Here is a 23186-nt window from a genome sequence, read left to right on the forward strand (position 1 = left end):
TTTTTTTTCTGTTAGGAAAAGACTTGAGGTTGTATGGCTGTAAGAGTGATCTTTGAGATAGGTATTCATAGGGTTAAGAAAGCTGTTTCAAATTGTGACTGTGCAACAGAGATGAAAGACATTCTGTGGTGTAAGCAGATAGGGAGTTAGAGCGGGAAAGAGCATGATGAATGGTCCAGAAAGTGGAGGAGATTAATTCATAGAGGTTGAAGGAAGCAAATCCATGGAGGATACTGAAGATGTGAGAGAGATGATATATGGCAGTTTACTTTTGTCATTAATCTGTGGATAATGTGTTTATTGATTGAGGGAGACCCCTGAAACCATGCAGTAGAGCATCTCATTGGGGGACAAATTTTAATACTCTTAGTTGGAAGAAGGGCTTTTCAGTGAGGCAGCTTAGAGAGTAAAGAATAGGATGATTTCTGTCACAAGAGAATTGGTCTGTAGCTTTTGCTTTGCTTTGTGAGATTAGTTGAAATGGGAAACAAGTCCCAGATGCTTAAGGACTATGGGCTGAGATGTATGCCAGCATTTCAGGAAGTAGAAAGTTTTTTAAAGTTGTATTTGTCACTTACATGCAAACTTCTAGCATCTCAATGGCAAATACTGCCTAAAAATGTTAATAAGCAGTATTTCCAAAGATGCTACAGTTTTCAGAGCCTAGAGCTCTTTGAAAGTTTTGCTGTTGCACTCTTACACAAATATATGTATCTAAAACAACCCACTGCTTATCCATGTGATAGACATTTTAGATGCCACTGCTATATTTGATTCAGAGATCCTAATGTTACTTGTCTACCTTAATTGCTTCAGTTAGCTGAAGACTGCTTCTGGTTTATGTAGACTTGAATTTAAGTGTGCAGGTTGTCTCATGCTCCCAGTAGAGCTTTACAGTTGAAGTTCAGCCTAGATTATGTAGAGCCTGGAAAACGTAATGCCCAATGTGCTTGGGATCCCCTCTTGATTACTAGAACAATGTGAACACTGTTTAACTATATGGCTGTGATTAAGCATAGAAATTAAAATCTTAGTTTAGGCATAGTAGCTACTTAAACATACCACACTGTCACTGCAAATAGGAATAGCATCATGTGAGAAAAAGAGCAGAAAGGCAAGTGAATCCATATGCTTAAACACAAAGTTCATGAGGTTATTTGAGCAAAAGAAATAGCTGTCAGAAACTGGAAATCCAACCCTGGTGAATCCTAGAGACGGAGGCACAGTCCAGAGTGGGCAGTGTGAGAAGGAAGCTGAAGAGCCTGAAATGGAATTTGAAGAGCAAAGAGTCAAAGACATAAAAACAAACAACAAGAAATTCTTGTGGTATATTAAAGACAGGAAAGACTGTGAGAGACTGGGCAGGTCCCCTGGGCATGTCATTCTATACCCTCGAGCTGTCAACTGCAGGGCTTCATATAGCTTTGTGTGAAGCATCTGATGCTAACAGTTTTGTGCTATCAGACCTGGGACTGGGTCAATCTTTAGTTTTTCCTGTATGGCAGTTCTTTCATGATGACTGCTTTCTGTCCCAAAAGTCCATACCATCCTGTCCCAGTTAACCACAAGATCCAAAAATAAATTCTGAATGTTCCCTGGATATTTCTGTGATATTTTAGCAGCTTTCAGCTAAATCAAATGTCAGATTTTGAGGACCAATGGGTATACGCTTTGGCATACCTCAAGGTCCCATTGTAGTATCAGGCCTTTTGTCTTTAGGAAGATGTAGATGGATGTTTGTCTTGGCTAGTGTGACAGACTGATTGGCTGTTGTACTGTATCCAAATGGTGTAATCAGGATTGGCAAATTAACACTCAGATACTGTAGAGAAATTTATGATGTTCCTGAACCTGCTATAAGAACCAGCGTTATCTAAGCTATATTAAACAACTCCAAATTTCATAAGGCTTGTAAATATTGATTTATTATGTTCTGTTCAGAATCAGATTAAGGGCTCCTATGAAGTTCTCCATTGCCATGCCAAGCTCTGTGCTTCCATCATCATGTTGAAATTCCCTAAGCAGCAAACCTCCTACATCTGGTCTCTGAAGAGAAGGTTGAAAACCAGTCCTCAAGGTCAATTTGGAAACCCCTTCATCCGATGCCACTTTAATTTTAATGGCTTGTGTCTCTTGCTTTGTTAGTCTTTGCTAAGTTACTGTTTGGTGTGTTCTCTCTAGCTGTGCCTCACTAAATTACAGTGCAGGCTTTTCAGCATCAGTGAATTTCCATTTCAGGAATGCTTTGATAGTCTCTTGAATTGGTTCTTACAGAGCTTCCCTCCATTCGGGTGGGGAAGCTTTTCCAAGTGTTGCGTATCTGTCTCTAAACACTTCTGTTGAAAAGCTGTGTGTAGCAGGACGTCTGTTCTTAACCTGTCTGATAATGAGCCTGTGTTTCTACTGTGTGGGGATTCAGAAGACAAAAAGGGAGGTGCTTAGAACTGCTGCCTCCTGCTCAGGGCAGAGCTGCCTTCTCTGGCCTCCTGCAGGACTCATGTGGCCAGGGCAGCATTGGGGAAAGGAAGGGCAGGAATGGAGCCTGATTAGATTTTTGAAGTCATTTACTTTTCTGACTTGAATAAATTTCCTTAGAATTCTTTATATTCCTTACTTGCTTCAGTAACATCTACCCTCCTTTAATCTTTGTTGCAGGTAAAGCACGTCTGTAGGGATAATGCTATCCCAGAGACATCTAAGTTGTAACAACTCTTCTGGTTGGTAGGATTAGAGACTATGGACCCTGCTTCCACCCGTAACACTGCCCAGAACCAGCAGTAGGTGGTGGTGTTAAGTGAGATGTGTAGTCGGTCTTCCAGTAAAAAGGTATCGAACAGAAATTTATAAGGGAATTTGCAAGTGGTTACAAATAATGTCTGTGCACTAAGTGGTGAAATGTGGCGAACTTGAATGCAGTGATCATGTTGTCCTACAACTTAGATGACATTCAAACATTGAGTGAAGTGGCACAGGCAGGCCAGGGAATGCTGTTGCAGATGATGAAATGGGGTGAGCAAGCCAAAAAAGTGTTAGGGCATGATGATACATCCACATGATTGGAAAAGTTTTGGTCAAGGCAGAATATGGGTTCAAAGCTGCGAGCGGCGCCAGGGGAGGTTCAGACTGGACATTAGGAAGCATTTCTTTACTGAAAGGGTGAGCGAATATGGGAACAGGCTTCCTAGAGAGGTGGTCGATGCCCCAAGCCTGTCAGGATTTGAGAGGCATTTGGACAGTGCCCTTAATAACATGGTTTGAATTGGTCAGGCAGTGGGACTCTGATCATTGTAGGTCCCTTCCAACTGAAATCGTCTGTTCTGTTCGCAAGGAGCTGGTTTATAACCTTTTGCAGAATAATCAGTTCAACATTTTTTTTCCATAATCTTGGGAAGAGTGTCATTATACAAGATTGATCTGAAAGGCAAGAGAAAACTCTCCAGTAGTTTGACATTTGTGGAATGAGAAGGCAAGAGATTTGTCAGAGGAACTGAAATGGCCTTATAGAATGGAAATGATTTTGCGAAGTTTGAGGCCCTGTTTCACAAATCCGCTTTCTTGGCAGAAAACTTAAGTGTGCACTGAAGTTCTATGGGGATTTTGTGGATTAAAAACTGTACTGCAGAAATAGGATAAACTTTGTGTATGCCAGAATGCTTTTTTGAACTGGGTCTGAAATGCAGCAAATGTGTTTTTCTCCAGGGCTCAGAATTTCTTACGCTTTATCTGTTACCCTCTCATTTTCAGTCTACCAGTAATTTCCTTATTTGGTTGGGTGGTTGTTCCTCTCTTGTTTCTTTCAGTGCTTCTGAAGGGATTGATCCCATTACAGGGTTACACAGATAAAGTTTCATGCCAAAGGGTCTTTGTTAAAACAAGCAATCAGTTCTGGGGCTTCAGAGAGTAGAACTTAAACAGTGGGAGGTGTCTATTAAAATTAATTTAAACATCCAGAAAAAGAAGTGGAGAATTTACTTGATCATGAAAGTGGCTGAATCTTGTAATTTCTCCTGAAACAAAACCAACAAAATTGCTGTCAGAATTTTTCACAGTGGCGATTCCCCCCTTTTTAAAACTTCATGTTTACTTTTTTGGATTTGACTGGGCTAAAAATGCGATACCTTAATGAGTAGGGTACAAAAATTGATTTATTTTTATTGATTCCATATGACCTTGAAATGCAGATAAGCATTGTAAGAAGATAAATTCTTCCCAGACTTTCTTTTAGTTAAGCATCTGTTTGCTCCCCGTAGGTTAAGTGTTTTTAATATTATATGAATTATATGAAATTAGGACAGAGTTGAGTGATTCAAGTTGTCTGACTTTGAAGGATAGAAGAGAAAGCAACCATACTGTGGAGCTCTCTGTACTTACTGTTGAGAATGAAACTTTTGGTCTTGGGGGAGGATGAGAGTAACTGATGGACTTCAGTGTGTTAACGCACTGTTGAAGAGCCAAGACTGTACTATAGTCAAGTGAATGGCTGCATGTTGGAAATAGTTTCACTATGCTCTTTTTATATCCAAGATGTGTATGAGCTAGGGTTCCTGTCAGAGCTTTGATGTGAAATTTTGGACTTGATGCCTGGGTAATTTTCTGACTGAAGAAAACAAGTTGGCAATAAGAGACACTCATGGAGTGTCATGTTTTGAAGTATGGAGACAGTTGCACAGGGGAAATAGATGGCAAAGTAAAATGCAATTTATAGCTGCAGCTTACAGCTGCAGAAGTCATCTGTCCTAGACTGGTCCCTCTGCAGCAGGGATGCTTGTGTCTCAAATGAATTCCAGTTCTTTTCCAGTTTAGACAGCTCCCCAAACTTCTTTGCAAACTAGAGCACTTAGTAATATTAGGTCATTCACGATGGGCAAGTCATAGAAGCCAAATATTTTTTAGATCTGTCTAGTGCTTCCTGTAGTGTATATTGAGCTTTACATATCAACCTCTTTTAACCTGTCAGCCTCTTCGTTTATGAATATTTCAATTTTCTGATTAATTGAATCATTGTTGTGCCATGCTGCTTGCATTAATGAGACTCTCTCACCTTCTTGTGGGAGGACACTGAAAGGAAGCAAAAAAGATCTACGAGGGTTTTACGATGCATTTTCCAATAGTTCTTACATACTAAGGGAAAAAGGGTGCCGGAAAAATGGACAAAATCAGTTTCATGCACCTTTTTCATGTAGGAATAAGCAGATCCTGCAGAGAGGGGAAACCCTCAGAGTTCAGAGAATAGTCCTTTTAGTGCATATAATGCACGTCTGTCACGTTTTGTAAGTGAGGGCACACGAGCAGCTTGCTAAAGTGGGGACTTAACATGGCATCTTGTTATCTTTGGTGAGCTATCTCAAGAAGTCCCTGTTAACAAAATTAACATCAACTCTTTAAGATACTGCATCAATCAAAACCACAAATAGACTTTTGTAGCAGTCCTCGAAGGTCAGCAAGCCCAGAGGGGAACAGTCGCTCACTTTTAACAACCTTGTAAGTCTCCAGAAATTCAAAGTTCAGGACTAATTCTGGAAGCTTCTTACCTGATCACATGACTCACGCTGGTCCTTGGATCAGCTCACTTAGATCCAAGCTATAAAGCTTTATACAGAAGATCTTGAAATGAACAAAGCAGGTCTACAAATTCTTCAGACTTTTTTTAGCCCATCCTTGTTCTGTCTTACAAAATTCCTCTGCTGCTGCTGCTGCTCATCAAAAAATGATGTGCTGAATTGTGATCTGACCACCAATAGACTTAGGGGGTGAATAAGCAAGCACAGGGTTGCAACTATGCAACTTCTTGAATTTAAGCCAATTCTATGATCTTGTGAAGCCTTACTCATGTTGGAAGGTGTCTGGATATGTGTGGTAATGCTGAAATGTGGTGTCATGGTAACTTCATTTTGATCAAGGACTGCACAATTTTCTGCACGGAAGAAGTTTCATTGCTTTGGCCTTTGGTCGTCTTTGTGGCTGGGACTTGTCTTGTAAAATCTCTGTAGTCAATGTGATTGGAAAAACTTGTACTCATGTTTTTTCTTTTTTAAAGAAGGAATTTCAGGAGAAAAATAGGTGTGTTGATTTATTAGTGCTAATGGAATTTCTGTGCTTTCTCTTAGGAATAACTGGAGCTAGTTCCCCACAAACATCTGGTTAGCTATCAAATCACCAACATGTGTAGTGCTGCCAGTGCTGACCCATATGTTGACCACATGCCAGTCACTTTACTTGAAGGAGTCTGAGGGATAAATCAAGGAGAAGCTCTTCACCATAAAGAAAAATGTGTTCTATTTTTATAGGAATGTTTTAAGTATTGATCCACCCTTAATTTTCCCATCGAGAGAGGCTTTGTAAGCATGTGAAATTTTAAAAAGTAACACCCAGAATATTTTCCTAAATTTATAGTTATTTGGATCCATCCAATGTCTGTTGAAATCAGTCATGGAAGACTTTTCCACTATTTTTCTTCAGTAGTCTAGTGTTATTCTTTGTTCTGACTGTAAAGAAAGTCCATGAATGAGGTCAGTTTCTTCAAGCAAACATGTCCTTTCAATTACCTTATGGTTTTATGATATCAAAAATGCTTGCAAAATAATCTACAAGAGGAGACGGCCAAAAATAGATGTTGCAGGAAAGGTGCTTGTTTTTAATTATTGCTTGCCTGTATCTTTTATCCAAGGCCAATACCTTTGCCTTTGATCTAGATGACTATATGCTTTTCAGTGTGCTATGGAAGAGCCCAGTGGCTCTCACCCTGTGGACTGTACATAAACCATTTAGTGGCCTGCAACTGGGGTGTGGAACAATACCAAAGAATGTTTTCAGCTGAAATTTGGGTGAGGATATGGTATGTCAATAATTTTGGTGGATAGGAGTTGTCCAAGGATCTGAGAAACACAAAAGCCACTGAATTAAACTGCTTGCAGAACGTTACTTGTATGAAAGACTGTCTCTGCACCAAGACTTAGCTATTGGACTTTTATCTTTTCCTTAGTTTATTTTGCAAAGGCTTCCCGCTGTAGACTAGCCTGAGAAAGAAGATTGGGTAAAGTTAGTAGGTTTGTGGTACTGGGAAATTAAGTTGATGTTACCTAATACCTTGCCCAGAGAAGCTGTGGGTGCCCCCTCCCTGGTAGTGTTCAAGGCCAGGTTGGATGAGGCTTTGATCAACCTGGTCTAGTGGAAGGTGTCCCTGCCCATGGCAGGGGGTTGGAACTAGATGATCTTTAAGGTCCCTTCCAACCCAAACCATTCTATCATTCTAATCCAGAATCAGAAGAAACAGCTGAAAGGTTTTGTGGCCTGTGCTTTTGAACAAATTAGAAGTACACAGGGATTGTGAAGACTGCCATTCAGTGTCTGATGGCCCTTGTGAATAATGATCCTTTTCCCTCTTGCAGCTGAGGGCTGGAAGCTCAGTGTGTGGGCACATGGAGTGCAGTTCTGGAGCCAGCTGGCAGTTCTGGGTTAGAGAGTCTTCATTGTTGAACACGCAGGGTTGCATTATTGCAGTTCTCTACATGAAGACTGTTTTCTTGTTTTAAAGTTGTTGATAAATACAGATTTAATCTAGACTTTAAAAAAAGAAGGATTTTTGAAGTCTTATTTGTGAGCTTAGCTTTTTAATGGAACTCAAACATAATTTCTTGTATTTCTATGTTAGTACCTAAACAAGAAAAAAACCATGAAAAACAACCAACCTCACCCCCCAGATTTCATCTTTGCTAAGCTAATCCTGTCTCTCTTAGCTATTTTTCTCTTAGATTTTTAGAAACCAGTCATAATGGACCACCTAACTAATTCAGCTGGAAATCATGAAATAGTTCATGACCTTCTGAAACAAATATATTAGTTTTCCTACTGCCAGTTGAATTCCTTAATCAGGGGGTCGAGAAAATTAGAGACTCCTGTCTGGTTGCTTTTCTGTTAATGAGAAGATTCCCAGAAGAATGAAAAGACTTTCACATCTTCCTGCTTTCTCTTGATTGACTGAGAAGAGAGATTTTTGGTGACTAGTGCAAGTCTTTAAAACTACTTTGTACTTTCCTTTCTCAACAGTATTTAATACACAGGAGATACACAAAATACCTCAATTTCTTCTGTGTCCAAAAGTTACTGGCAACTTTGGAGCGTGTCCCTGCCAGGAAACATGAACATGCAGCGCAGTGATGTACCAGAGACAAGTTTTAGAGTGTACTTGGTACTCTGGACACATCTGGATTCTAAAGATAGGTTTTATATTTTATACTTCTCTATAGGTAACATCCCAGTGCTTAGTGCCTTGTGGATCATCATCAGTGCCACTGTGTAAGTCAAGCAACAGAGAGATGTCTGTAGTGTTTTTGGCAAGCCCCACGTGCTTGCTCTCCAAGCCCAGTTGTGTCAAATGGGCAGTGTGTTTGAGCTCCAGCAGACCACCAACATAAATGCCCTCTCTTTCTCCAATGAGGGCATCTGTTCCTGTCTGGTATTAGTACCTGGCACTGTGTGTAGTTGGCACAGCTTTTACTTTCTCTATGGTTTTCATTTGCAGGAAGGCTGCAGAAAAAATTGTGAGCCATTTTTTTCCTAATATTTTTTGCATAGTTCCTCTCCTCAAGCAATATAAACCAGCACTATCTCTACATAGCCACATTTTACTTGTACATTAGCTGTGTCCCAGCCTAATTGTGTTTTGGGCTTTCTGGTTTTCACGTGGCAGCAGTCCACGGTTGCTATGACTTGCTTGCTCCTGAGTACTGGTATGTACATGTCCTAGACATGTTGTCATTTCAGTGTTGTCCTCACCCTTACCTAGGCATAGATTCCAGTTAAGAGGTTTTCTGCTGCACATAGACCCAGAGTATTGGGTCATACGATAAATGACACACTGCCTCAGGCTCTTAAGCCAGCCCGTACTGCGGTCATGAATGCGCGGAGACTCTTCCACATGTCTGTTTTAGTTCTGGAAACTACACTATATGTGCTAAGTGTCTCATTCCAAAAGTACCTGCGATAAAAGTAGTCTGGGAAATCCAAAGAAAAGCGATACCCTTATTATTCTGTCCAGCAGTCTATGGGAAGAGATTACCTGAAAGACTTAATCCTAGGGACTGCAATAAGGGTATTATCTTCACTTACAAACTAGCCCCATGCTAGGATGCATAGTGCAATGATTCACAGCATTGGAAGACTGCTTACACACTACTCCCTGGCTAGCTTTGATATAGGTGTGCCATAAAGGTATGTTGGGCTCCATCTTTCACCGTGTATTTTGGTAACAACTATGTGAATTTTGAGAAATTGTACAGTGTACAAGTGCACAGTGTACTGGAGGTTCTGCTCATGCAAAGGAATTGCAGTCATATGTATCAAGTATCTATTCTGAAGAAACCAAACTGAGGGCAAGCCGCTTTTTAGAGCCCACTATAAATCCTGTCTAACACCGTGCAAGTCTTTGTTGGGCCAACACAGCTTTTGGGGCTGACTTTGTTTTTACAGTAATACTCAAATATGCCAAAAAAACCCCACCCCACAGTAGGAACCTTGCTTGAAAAGATACCGGGGGTGGGGTTTATCTCATCCCATGAAGTGATGATTCAGAGTTGATCGTTAAGAAAATATTGTTCAAGCTGTTGTTTATTTTTACTGGAAAGCTTTTTTATTTTCTAAGAAAAAATGATGTCTTTTCAGTTCAGTATACATCTTTGCAACTGTGTACAGGGTTTTAACCTGAAAAAATAAAAGCAGGTGGTTTTTTATGTGGCAAAAACTTTGTTCATTGGAATATTTAGCTCAGACCTAATTTGTAGATGGTTTCTGTGGATCTGTCTTGAAAGAAATGTCGATGGTTACAAAGTTGTCATTCAGAGCTATGTTGCAAGTGCTTTGTGCTGTAATCCATCTTGGGAGTTGTGTGCTACTTGTTGTGGCTTCCAGTTACCACTGCGTTAGTGATTGATCAAATCGGATAATATTGTTTCTGCTCCCTGTCTTGATGGCTATTAAACCTCCTAAGAACTTCAAAGGTAGTTATGTGAAGAACCTAGCTACCTACAGATACATGACTGCTTGGGGATTTTTTCCCCTTGTAGACTGAGAGAAGTGTTTTTATAAATTCATTGTTCTTGGAAAGCAAATGAAAGGCATAGCTGATGTTGCTGAAGCACAGTCATAGTTCTTTCTTTCTTCAGTTATTTTGGTGTAAGTCCTGTTAAAACTGAGAATTGACATTATTAACTAATAGCTGACATGTTTGATCTTGGCAGATATGAATTATATGAATCATCTTTTGGAATTCTGTTGTGACGGAAGGAGAATAATACTGATAGCTATGGCTTTATAAAGAGTCCAGCCATAGTCCTGAGGGCTTTTACTGCTCTTGTAGATCATCTTACCACAGTGATGCTAGATGCCCATCAGCCTTCTACTGCATAAATATTCCCAAAGAACTACTTGCTTTATTTATCTGTCAGTGGAAGCCCAGTGGTGTCATAAAAGGTTAATACCACATCTGGTCTCCAGCTTTCTGCTGGTCAACTGATCTAGTTTTACTTGAGACTGCTCACTTTAAAAAGGAGTAGGTAATTACACCCTATGATTACAGTGTATAAAATAAGGTACAACTGTATTGAAATGCATTATACAGAAATAATAAAGAGGTAAATTTAATTACCAGCTCATTTGTTGTGTTCACAGAAAGTTTGAAGGTGAAATAAATAGTGAGCAGCTCAAAATCAAGTTAGCAAACTGTAACTGATCTTGTGAAGCATAACAACTTAGTTATTTTCTATAAACTCTTCCATATATAGTGTTTTCTTTAAAAAGGGCAGGTATGGTTTGGTACAGCAGACTGCAAAGCTTTCTCTAGTCTGCCTTCGATAAATATTTTTGCAGCTGGTTGCAACTTTGTTATACATTGTTGTTTTGTTAATGATAAAGCCAAGGCCACCGAGTCTGAAAAGTGTGTGTGGTGTGGTTACTACTTCCAGCAATTTGGATGTATTCCCCAGGACGCAGCCTCCAGAAATCATTATTTGATTTGGTGTCAAAAGGGGCAGAGCAAAAGGCTGCTACTTATCACTGGACCATTGTGGTGTTATTAAGGTGTCTCCTGGGCTTGTGTGTCTGCTGCCTTTTTTTCCCTTTGCATCACCAGCCTATGAAGCAGTAAGTCTGTTTTAAACTTGGTGATGTTACTTCTATTACTGATGCTTCCAGAATCTAATACCAAAATAACCCAAAGTTAATGGTTTCAGTGTTCATCAGTCTCACTAAAATAGGAACTGCATATTTCCTCCCCTTCTCCCTGTACAAGATTGTGTAGTAAAGAAGCTGCTTAAGTTTCAAAAGAAAAAAGTAGAAGAAAAAGAAGAAATGAGTCTATTGTAGGACTGTTTGAGAAAAGGGTGTGGGTTTGCTGGCTGGGGCAGCAGTCTGAGGGGGTGGTTGCTTCCTGTGTAATTGCACAACTGTGCCAAGGCTGAAAGAATAGGTTTGTACATATGAAAACAACAAACAAGACTAATTTTCATGCTAAGATAGAAGTTTTCAGATGGTACTTAATGGTGTTGGTTCCTATTGCTGTTATTGGAAGCCAGTCTTCCAACAGACCATTTGGAAGTTGTTTTTGCTAAGTGTCTTAGCTTTGCCCACGTTACCAAACTACAAGTGGGTCTGCTGCTCTGAGACTCAGATTGCGCCAGGCTTTCTCACGTCCAGTGTTACATGTGGCAAACCGCTGTCCAAGCTCCCAGCACAGGAGATACTACAAAGGAAAGACCAGGTATTCTTATGCTCTGGAAGTCTCACTGCTAGAATTTTTTAAAACCCTTGCAACTTCTCACAAGTTTTCTTAAGTTAAAAGCAGTCTTAAATTACACTGGGAACTGAGCAGAGGGTTAAAGGATGATAGTCATAGCTTGTAAATAATCCTACCTGTTGCTTTGTGGCTAATCGGGGTTGTCCGTAGCTGTTAGGTGTGGACAGAGAAGGAGACACAGACTTCTTACTTTCCAACTTGGGCAGAAGTTTCTATCAATAGTTACATGACAGGGTAATTATCTGATGTTATCAACATAGACAAACTCATGGAGAGACTGTTAGGTAAAGACCTTGGCCCTACACAGAGTAATGAAAAGTTGCTGGGTTTTTTTTCTGTCTGATTTATATTCTTGAAGGACTGATTAGCTCTAAAGACATCATACCCTCTCCTTGCTGTCAAGGTGAGCAAGTTCAAACTTCCCTTTCCCCCCCTTCCCAAAACTGACCTTGCTTTCTTGCTTTTGAATCTGTTGTGCACTCTGCCTTGTTAAAAGCAGCTACAGGACGTGAGTAGAAAGCAAGAGATGGTTCCACTTGGCGAGATTCTGAGAGATTTCAGGTTTTTCTCTGAAAGCGTTTTGGAGCGAGCTTGCAGTGTTTCCTGCAAGTGTTGGTGTAGTGTCACCTGCGGTGTGGTGGACATATTTCCGTAAGACTGCTGATATGTTTATTAACATGTTATTTCTTGTCAGCTTCGTCAAGAGCAACTGTGTTTATGTATGGAAAGACTGCCATTCTAAAAACAGTAACACATGAAAAGTAGGGTGTTAATAAAGAGCTTTGGCCCTACATTCGGTAGAATGATTCAGGATAAATCAGAAGGAAACTTCTAGTGCTTGGCATTCTTTGGTACTAGCAAAATTTCATAAAATAGAAATAAAGCTGAAAGTTACAGGAAGTTGTTTTCAAAAGCAGCTTAATGAATTAATGGATTTCAGGTTCTGTCTTTGCAAACATGACACAATTTGTTTTGCACTTACGTTCTTTTTTAAAGTAATCTTAAGATCTAAAAAAACCACCCCACCTGTTCATGTTGTTTAATGATGCTTTTTGAGCACTCTTTGGTCTTATTCTTTTAAATGTGTTTAGAGATCATTGCATATCCAAAAAAATAGACATCTGAATTTACCATTTGTCTCATGTAGATGTGTATCTGGGTGTGATTTTTCTGCTGTGTAAGTTGTTCTCTACGCATCACATTGCAAATAATATGTACTTAAATTCTACTGCTGCGAAATATTAATATGTTGTCCTTTAATTTGGCAGCCATAAAAATGCAGAAGATTTAATGGACTTGAAAGCATTAAAAGGAAGCTATTGTTCAACAAACTGTAGCTTTCATTCATCCTGTAACTCTAATAAATGCAAGATGTTGAAGGGAAAGGAGCCAAATATTAGCATGGTCCTAAGAGACCAAACAAATAATGGAGCTACTTAAATTTGTCATTCTTCTTTCATGATTACACTCAAATCTAAAATGTACACAGATGTTATTTCTGTATAGATAGTTTCAGTGTTTTGCTTCTACTTTTGGTTTATTGAGAGTTTTAAAATCTTTTCAGTAATGTTTATAATAGAATGGTTTCCTTTTTTCTGTTTTTTAGAAGTTGGTGGGTTTTTTAAATTTAAGTTCAGCGTGCATTCAGTTATTGCAGAGTGTAAGGAATAATTAACGTAGTGGAGAGCCGTTGCATTAGCAGGGTGGTCTTGCCTGGTCAGTTCTGTGGGCAAGGCGCCAGCTTTGAGTCACACACAGAAGCATAATGGCAATGGCAGTAACTTTCCTTTCACCTATGCGTGTCATGGTTTGCACTCAGTTTTATGACTCTGGTTTTTGAAGACATGAGGGTTCAAACAGTAGACCCACTCCACTTCAGCCTCGGCTACTGTGTGACAGAGATGGTCCTCTGTGCACAGCGGTGTCTGGTGCTTAGGTTGACTTTATTTTGGGAAAATGGTTCCCATGCTAACATTCCTGTGTTGGACCTGTGGAAAGAAGAGAACGTGGATTTGGACTGATTCATAATCCTGCAAGCTGGAAGTTGCTCAGTGTCTCCTAGTGCTACCCATGTGAACGCTAGAGTTGCTTATAGAATATGGATCTCAATGGCTTGTGAAGGTCTGGTATAACGGAGGGAAGAAAATGAACTTTCTCTGTGTATGGCTATCATATATCAATCCAGATTTTCTTGGAAAACTCCTATCAGTGTGTATTCCCTCAGACCACATCTGCTGACCTTCATGCACCGTAAGAAATCTGGGGTTTATGAGATGAAGGCAATCCCGAATGCAAGCTCTTGTACTACCGTGTGTGCGCAGACTCATGATACACTTCAGTGAATCATTTTGTTGAGGTCTTTCCTTGAGGCTATGTTGCCATGTGTCTGGCAGCCTGAAAAAATAAACAATTCCTCAGAATGCACCCAGAAAGATTTTTGTGGCAGAAAGAGTGGCAAGTTGATGTGTGGCAGTTTTGCATCTTTGATTCTTGTCTGAAGAATAAGGCTGCAGGAGAAGGGGTGATGGCCTGGACACAAACTTGGAGAGGTGTCGTGCCTGATTGCACTAAAATAGATGACAGGAATTTAAAAACACAAGAAGCTATTCCTGCTGAAGTGCTTTAGCGTAAGTCATTGAATGCGGTGTTTACGTGACACAAGGAGCTAGTCAAAGCTGTAGTTACGATACTAGATATTTTTCCTTTGTCTGTGCTGTTACTTAAAATCTGCTTGTTCTTTCCCCGAATAGACCTCCAGGAGGTGAAAAAATAGAGGAAATCTTTGGAAAATGCTGGCATACCAGTACTTGGCAGACTGATACGTACCTCCTGAATCTATTTCTACCTGTAGCACTGTCCTTTAGCAGAAACACTTAAATTCTGCAGCTTCTCTGACATAGAATGGGCTTAAATCAGAATTAAATCCCACTGAAGAAGTCAGTGGTGTTACAGTGGTGCAAAAGCTGGTGTGAGGTAAGTCAGGAATCCTTTGTGATTTTTATTGCATTAGGTATATGAAACACAGCTGCTGGCTGGTTTAAGAGAAGTGAAACATCCTCTGTGTCAGGATGGTGGATGTATTTCTGTCAGAAGGAAGCTATCACTCAAAACCAAGCTGTGCCATGCTCATGATGAATAAGCATGGATGCTCTATGTGCAAAGCAGTATTTTTCCATCTGTGCACGTTAGATTGAGCATAATATAATTTTTAGTGTATGTGAACGCTAGGAACCAGGCTAGAAGCCCAGCATGCAAACTGCTTGGCCTGGCAGGCTATGTGCAACAAAACCAGCATGGCATCTTGTCGTAACTGGGCTTGTCTCCAGAAGGTAATTTTCAAACACCAGCAGTTCAGATGGGAAGTTTCCAGAGGTGAGCTGTATTTGATCAGCTGTGTTTGACTGTCACAGACACATCAGTGGTGTTGTGTGTTTTGTGGGCACATGATAAACAGTTTGAACAAAAATCTCCCCATGGAAAGTGATTTCAGAGTGTTAGTTGCTGTAATAGGAGTGGGAATGCTGAAGTGATTCTCTGGCAGAAGGATACATTGTGAGTGTGTGTGTGTGTGTGTAAAGTACTGATGATTTAATGTACAATGAGGTATGTTGTATTATCTGTCTAGTTAAATCACACCTTGTGGTAAAGGGATTGTAATGCTTATCATAACAAGCAAGTTAGTTGCCCGGAGAGATGTACTAGAGGAAGGCACTGAGCAGGCTTTCCTACACAGCTCTGCCAGCGCACGCTGATCTTGACTTACAGCATTGTATCTGCTCCTTCGTCGAGCTGATCTCTGAGCGACTTTGGTTTGTGTTACATTGCAGTGAATCGCACGGTGGTGCTCAGATGAATGTAGAGTAGGATTAGACCAAAAGCCATTATCTGGCCAGTCCTCGGGAGGTATAAAGTGATAGGTGTCCTGCCTTGACTGGAACTGCTTGCCAGGCAGAGGAGCGCAAGAACGATTTATGTCAGAGGCTTTTTGTGGTAGAGCTTCCAGACAAAGCAGTGGGAATGGTGTGGATTACTGTCTTCTGTGTCATTAAAAATCTTGGGAACTGATCCCTTCCTTGCCCCTGTCTATGAATTCTAGCACCCCAGTCAGTGCTTTGGGTATTTAATATTTGCCTTCTGCAATTTGAAATGTGTTAACTGTGACACTCCTTAAATGTATTTATATATTTATTAGGCCACCCGAAAAGGTGTAGTTAAAGGAGATACTGTTTTCCTGACTTTATAATTTCTTTTGGTTCATAGCAGACTTGATGTCAAATCCTGCCCAACCACTGGCTGGTGTCCAGACCTGTCTGATGTTAACAGGGAGACAATTTATTCACACAGCATCTTTCCTTCATCCTTCAGTTGTGCTTGGCAAGAAGTGCCTCTCAGCCACCCGCTCACAGCACTGAAACAAAAGCTTCAGCTTCTGTTTGTATTCAGTTGTCTCACAAGCTTTCGTTGAGCTGCTGTCCAGCAGCTTATCTAAAGTTGCTGTTTGTGTGTCAGCTTTGTCTAGTCCTTCCCTCTAGCACGTATTTACTCTGCATGTCAGCTCTCCAAATTGTACAAGTATGTGTGCTCAAGTCTAGACCGATTGTAGGAGGACAGGAATACCTTATGCTGCTTCCATTCTTGATGCAGGATCTCATAGCAATAGATCACCTGGGATGAAAAGCTAGTACAACTTTAAGCTGTTATTGTGTTATCAAGGTGCTGCTTTCACAAACTATTAAGTTACTAAAACGTTTCAAACAGTTACAGTTGAAAAGTACAGCTAATGAATGAGGATCAGCATTTCTGTGTGCTGATGAGATGTTATTCCCTGACTTCAATATCGATATGTAGTGAAGTCTTACAGTGTTACAAGAAGTTTGAATATGAATTTTTACTCGTTTATTAAATGTGGATATTTTATCATTATTTATCCGGTCCAGCGCAGCAGTGATAGTCTGATTGGTGTATTACAGACAGCTCCTCTTACCAGTTACTCCTCTGTCTCACAGTTCCAGAACTTGCATCACATAATTTTGCCTATTCAGGTATCCTCTCTGGAGTTCTGTAGGAACACTGAAAATGTTGCAGTCCTCCCTGTGTGCTGGAAACTGCTGTCACTTATATGTAGAGGGACGTTTTGGAAATGCATCTAGTTGAACTGCCCAAGTGCAGTGTCAGTTACAAAAGCCATCTTAGATAGACCCTGCCTGTGCTCACTCTAGTTTGGGCCAGGGTCTAGCTACTGAGAACACAGTCATCTTTTAAGAAAATATTTGTGTATTATGTGTTGCCTTTATTATGCACATGTCATATTTAGGTGTCTTTTTAATCATATTATTGATGAAATGTGTATTAACGGTTAGTGTATTCATATTGCGGATTTTATGTAACTACTGATGTTCCTGCTGAGGACACTATTAGTCCTGTGACTAAGATGTCAGGTGCTTGCTATTAACCTCTAGTCCTTTCTCTCCCCTGCCCCTTTTTTTTAGAGGCCTTTGAGTCTTTGCTTCGCTTTGCTGAAAACCGCACAAGTTCCCTGTTTGAGACAGCTTACAGACCTATGGCAAAAGAAGCAGCAGAGCCTGTTAAAGAACTTTTTACAGACCTCTCTCTCTACATTCTGGGCGCAGAGACTACAGTGGAAAGTGCCATATTACGGTTCTTTGACAATCTCTTTCCTCTGGTGTATAGTCGGCTAATAAACCCAGGAATTACAGATTTATCAGAGGACTATACAGAGTGTCTACGGCTTACAAGGCAAGACATAAATCCTTTTGGACGTTATTCTAAAAACATGGTTGCAGAGCTGTCAAAATCTCTTTGGGCAAGTAGGATGCTCAGCCAGGCCCTCAGTCTGGGCATTGAGGTGATAAATACTACTGAACACGCAGCTCTCACAAAGGAATGTACCAGAGCTCTGGTGAAGATGCAGTACTGCCCGCATTGCCAGGGCCTGACACTAATCAGGCCCTGTGTTGGATATTGTCTGAACGTAATGAGGGGCTGTTTGGCCAGTGTGTCAGAACTGGATGCGCAATGGAGGGAGTATATCTCCACGCTGGAATACCTGACTAATGAAATGGCTGCCTCACACGATCTGGAAATTGCCCTGACGGGAATCCGTAACTCCGTCAATGAAGCCATCCTGCATGCTCAGTTGAACGGACCACAGCTCTCCGCTACAGTAAGTGCTGTCTAATTATTCTCTGCTCCCATTTATCACTTTCGTTATTTGATGAATTAACTTCGAAACAAGTTGGTGTTGTCTTTGCGTCAGTTTTTAGTCTTTAACTAGATCTTTGTTTAATGGTCTGTGAAAATATTACAGATAATTATGATGGGGTTCAGTAGAGTCTGGTTTGAAATTGAAAGGGGGTGAGGGGAGGTTTGATGCTTGAGAAGCAACCCTGTAAAGCAGATAGCTCTGGCTTGTCTGCAGAATTTTCTAAACAAAAAAATTGGGGTATGTTATATTTGATATGAACAGTGTATTTTCATACTCTTAACATCTGATTCTGTAACTCTAGGAGCAGTGTTTCCCTGGCATGTAAGCATTTGTAGTGTGTGGGGACATTCCACAGGAATTGGTATAAGGGGTTAGAAGAGAGGGTTTCTAAATAAAGGCAAAGAAATCAACTTTTTCATAATTTTACAGTCCCTTTACTTTTGTGTTGACTGAGACATCAGGAAGGTAGTACTGGTCTGTAATGAGTATACCCATCATACAAAAGTTGGAAAAAAAAGGCATGAGAAAACCAAACTTATTTGACAGCATTTACTTAAGTAAGGGATAAAAATACACTTAAAAGTGGATCTGGTTTTGTAGGTGGTAGATTAAGGAGGAAAGAACTAGAGTGGTAGAACTGTCTCGTAAATAATAGCAGTATATGACTGGTAGGTGTTCTCCCAAGGCGTTGAAGATTAGACCAGAAATTATTGAAATGACTAATGATGCAGCTGACTACGTCTGTATGAAGTTCAGTGTGACTGTCAATGGAAAAAAAAATGTAGCAGTGTGGTCTTGAGCAGGGTAAAGACTAATCTAATGCAGATAGAACTGCCTGTCTAAAGTAAAGGGATTCTTGCAGGGAACAAATGAGAAGAAAATGCACAGATCTAAAAATTTAATTCCTGTGCTGAACTCTGGTCACCATATTATGTGAGAGAAAAAATACTTCAAAGAGTCTACAGAAAGCAGCTATGCAGAGGTTATTCTAAACTAAGGAAATATTTTACTGGGAGAAAAATGCCTATACGTTTGTAACCTTCCAAGATATCTAATATCACAGCTCTCTTCAATTTAGAACACCTGACAGAGCCAGAGACTTACAGTCAGTATAATATGTAGATTATAAAAAACCCTAATCAATTCTAGTAATCTGATAAAATTTTCCCTTGATATTTATACTTACATCAGCTCACATTGCCTCAGGTTCTCCTTTGCTTTTCATCAATGACGCTTGTGTCTGCTAGTTTATCTGACATCCAAGGATAAACATGGGAAGTTAAGAACAGATTTGTCCAGGTTCTTGGATAATGCATGGTACGAGTTGGAGCCTACGTGCATTGCCAAGCAGCAGGTCTTCATTCTGCTAATGGCTAATTGGGAGGGTCATGACGTATCCCATAAAGCAGTGTTAAACCTAGAACACATAATGAACAGTCTTCGTGTATCTGTTCTGATTTTCATGCAGATGTTATTTTTATTTGTCTCTAGAAAGGAAATTAAAATCAAAGTACACTATTATTATTTATATTAGTTTTACCTGACTATAGATAGAGACCTCTTAAATCATTGCATGGCTTCATTACTGATTACACAGAAATAATTAGGAATAATGTTAAGCTTTCTGACTACTAGCAGCAAAAATGGTCTGACAGATACTTCCTGCAATATATGCAGCATGGTACAAAATGCTAAAACATAATTCTGTGTTGCATTTGTCAGCCTCATAATTAACATGCACTCGCTTAGCTTACCGACGGGGTAAAATTCATAATCCAGGTGAATATCAGATAATTACATATGAAGTCAGTGAGTCTACTGCTTTTAGCTGATGTGGAAGTCGAATTCTCTCTAAAAGTGTCTTTCAGGCTGAGGATCTTCTTTAATGGTTATTCAAATCGTTTTATTCAGGTCTTTGAGTTCCCTAGCAGTAACTTCAGACATTTTCCTTCTATTCCGAATGAATTCAGAAAGCGCTGTTGTGTCTGAAACTACATTAATTCTTTTTTCCCTAAACTTGGCTTTGTTTTCTCTCACTAGCAGAATCTCTGTGCAGAGAAGGTGCTTGTGTGTTGTTTCAGGGACTGCTCTGTAGGATAGCGAAGGATGGTTTCTGTTTGAAAATCAAAAGCTGTATGCCAGTGTGTGTTTCCCTCAGACTTCGAGCTTTTTCAGTTGTCAGCAGGGTACGATTATATTTTGAAGACAGAGCATGTTCCATTATTTGAGCAAGCATTTAGTCTGATACCAATTTAAAACTTTACTGATTAGTTACAGAGGATAACCATTATTTAGAAAATTGAGCCTAATTAAGCGGTGTTTCCTTCTCTGAAGAAACGGAAAGGAGTTCAGTCTCCAGCTTCAGGATTTCCGGCTGTGAGATGGCTTCTCGGAATCCGAGACCTGATTCTCAATTACACCAGGGCCTTTTTGGGCCGTGCTGATGGGATTTGCACCCAATGTATTTACTGTTTGTTTTACTTAAGGGAAGGTTTTTTCAGAGAAGAAGATACCTTCTCTTTTCCCTTCATAAAAATGCAGGGACCTTTTCTTGTTGATGCTGTATGCTTTTCAGCTTCTGCAGAAGTGGAAATGTTTAACTTATGTACAGTTTCCATTACAAATGCTGTAATTGGTTTCATTCAATTATAAATAATGTATGGAAAACTCATTCAGGAAAGCAGAGCTCTCCTAGTAATTTTCATTTATCCTGAGGCAGCCTTAATTAATGCACCTGCCCTTTTAGGAAACGTTTTACATTTTTTAATAGACAATATGGCTAAAAATTAAAGCTCTTTTTTAGCCTGCTGCCTGCCTGCATGATAGTGAATAATGGAAAGTTAGATTATGTTTTCTTTAAAACAGGGGGAAGGGATGAAATAACCAATAAAGCACTTAGGGTACTCTGCTCAAATGAGGTGCAGTCTGTTATAAATTAAAAAAAAAATCCTAGTTGTATGAAGAGAGCAAAACGTCAAGAGACTGGCCTCTGCTGATCTCGTCCATTATAGCCAAGAGAATTGCCTGATTTGCTGGGATAGCATGTGTGAAAGGTCACCTTTAAGGTATTAGTACGCTCTCCTCAGATTCCTCCAGAATGCGCCGTGCCATTTGTTCAATGATACTGGCTTGCATCCAGCTTACTTAACCTAATGCCGGCCAGCCACGGTCTGCAGCACCAGCAATCATAATCATTACTTTCTGGTTTGTCTGCTGGAATCTAATTGTCTTTCATATTGGTAGGAGCCCTGACTGCTTCTTGGTGCCAGCTACAGAGACCAAGCTTGTTCATCCTCCCTTGTAATTTTTTAGACTTTTTGTCTTTGTTTTTTTTTTTTCTTTATGTCTTTATGTTTTAAAGCTGGTCTAATTTTTCATGTAGTCAGTCTACCGTATTGCTGTATTCCAAACTCTGTATTTGAGCATAATTCCTGATTTTTATTTATTTTTTTTTTAAATTCAAAGTGAATGTAAAATATCCTCAACTAAAATGCAAGGAGGGAGAGGCAGTTTTGAAATGCATGCTGGCAGCTGGCACTTCGGGGCAGTGTATCACCAGGTAGCGTAACAAACGCTGTCTGCACCTGTACTCCCCGCAGTCAAGTCCCTGTAAGGAGGTGTTCCAGTTGCTTGCATAGGGCTAGTGAGGGCTTGCTTGCAGCCCATCTCCAGCAGGCCAAGGGTCAGGCATGGGGGATGGGTATTGGAAACAGAATAACACATGAGTTAAGGAAGATTTCTGCTGGATCAGAAATGGTTAGAATCTGCCTGGCCCCACTAACTACAAATCTGCACCTCCACAGATGCGGAACATACGCCAGTGCTGCAGTTTTGACCTTCAGTGGAGCTTGGTCATCTTGCTTGCAGAGTAGCACTGCATTTTCTGGATGCGAGAGGCACTGCTGATCTGTGGGATGGGTTTGCTGCTGGGCAGGCAGGAGCTCAAGAGTCAATGCCCTGCTCCAGTACAGAGTTCCTGTTAGCTTTGGCAATGGAGGGTTACAGAGAAATTTGTCGGTGGGATAGAATATATCGCTTCCCTGTGTCAGAGGAGTGTTCTGAGATCTAATAGCAGAAGGATGATTCTTTCATGTAAGAGATTATCTATCTAAGCGTACAAGATAATTTGCCCACATTGCTCTGTGCTCCTGGGTGCCCTCTGGGCTTCTGGAAATGGTGATTTGCTGCTTGTTGCAGTTGTGCGCAGTGCCGTGTGGGTGGCTGGCAGGGACTGTGCAGAGCAGTTGCAGTCGGTGGGTCATGCGTCAGCAGTGAGCTCTGTGAGGCTGCCAACCTTCATATTTGGTGCTTTTCTCTGTGCTTTCATTCAAAGGGCAGTGAAGCCGCATGGAAATACCTCTTTGGACTAGAAAAATTCTGTGCTGCTAATGTTGCTGTGTCCTAGTGCTCCATTTGTCAAGGACAAGGCAGAGGCAAGATTTGCAAAGAAGAAACATTTTATGGTCTGAATTCCGCTTCAGCTCAATAGAATTTGAACACATAGTTACCCGTTGTTCTTTTAAACGCTTTTCCCAGGTATTGCTGCAGCCTCTACTCTGCATGTGGCTTCTTGTGAAACCTGCCTGCCCGCCCACATGGTGGAAAATGCAAAGTGACGTGAGTTAGCAGAAATACTTGGAATATGGGAAGGCACGTATTCCTCTGTGGTGTTCTGCTACATGAAGTTCTTAAGCATGAAGTACTTATCTTCTTACTAATGTTACAATGCCTGAAAATGTATTAAATGAAGAGAATGTAAAAAGTCACAGACCTAATATATTCAGAATGGTCAACAGTTGTACAAAACTCCAACATATTGTTTCTTGATTATAGGAGTAATAAAAGCAAAAGCTAATAAAAGGCTTGATAGAATGGGATTGTAAAACCTAGATATGATCAGAGATCAGGCATCAGGAGAAAGTAGAAGGATCTGTGTCTTGAGCCAATTAACTTCCTGGAAACAAGCTTACCAATTAATGTGATAAGTGATATAAAAAAAAGTGATAGAAGAATAAAGATAGGAGAGTAAACCTTGGGAAGAGGAGCAGATGCAGGAGAAACACAGGAAGTGAGAGGGGTGTTTTAAGATGCACGATGTTAGGAATTTCAGGAGTGTCAGGAAGAACAGAATTAGTGACTGTGAGGGAAAAAAATCTGATCAAAATCCCAGAG

At 40.3% G+C, this 23186-nt stretch overlaps 1 protein-coding gene across 1 annotated transcript in view; it reads left to right on the top strand.

Annotated features, from left to right (window-relative positions):
• LOC137675134 (glypican-5-like) overlaps nucleotides 1-23186 on the top strand; it is a 345701-nt gene that overhangs the window by 62979 nt on the left and 259536 nt on the right. Inside the window, exon 3 of the mRNA XM_068421077.1 lies at nucleotides 17278-17972. Coding sequence (XP_068277178.1) covers nucleotides 17278-17972 — 695 coding nt within the window. The remainder of the gene's footprint in view (nucleotides 1-17277; nucleotides 17973-23186) is intronic.

The sequence above is a fragment of the Nyctibius grandis genome, chromosome 32 (assembly GCF_013368605.1).
Source record: "Nyctibius grandis isolate bNycGra1 chromosome 32, bNycGra1.pri, whole genome shotgun sequence".
Lineage (NCBI taxonomy): Eukaryota > Metazoa > Chordata > Aves > Nyctibiiformes > Nyctibiidae > Nyctibius > Nyctibius grandis.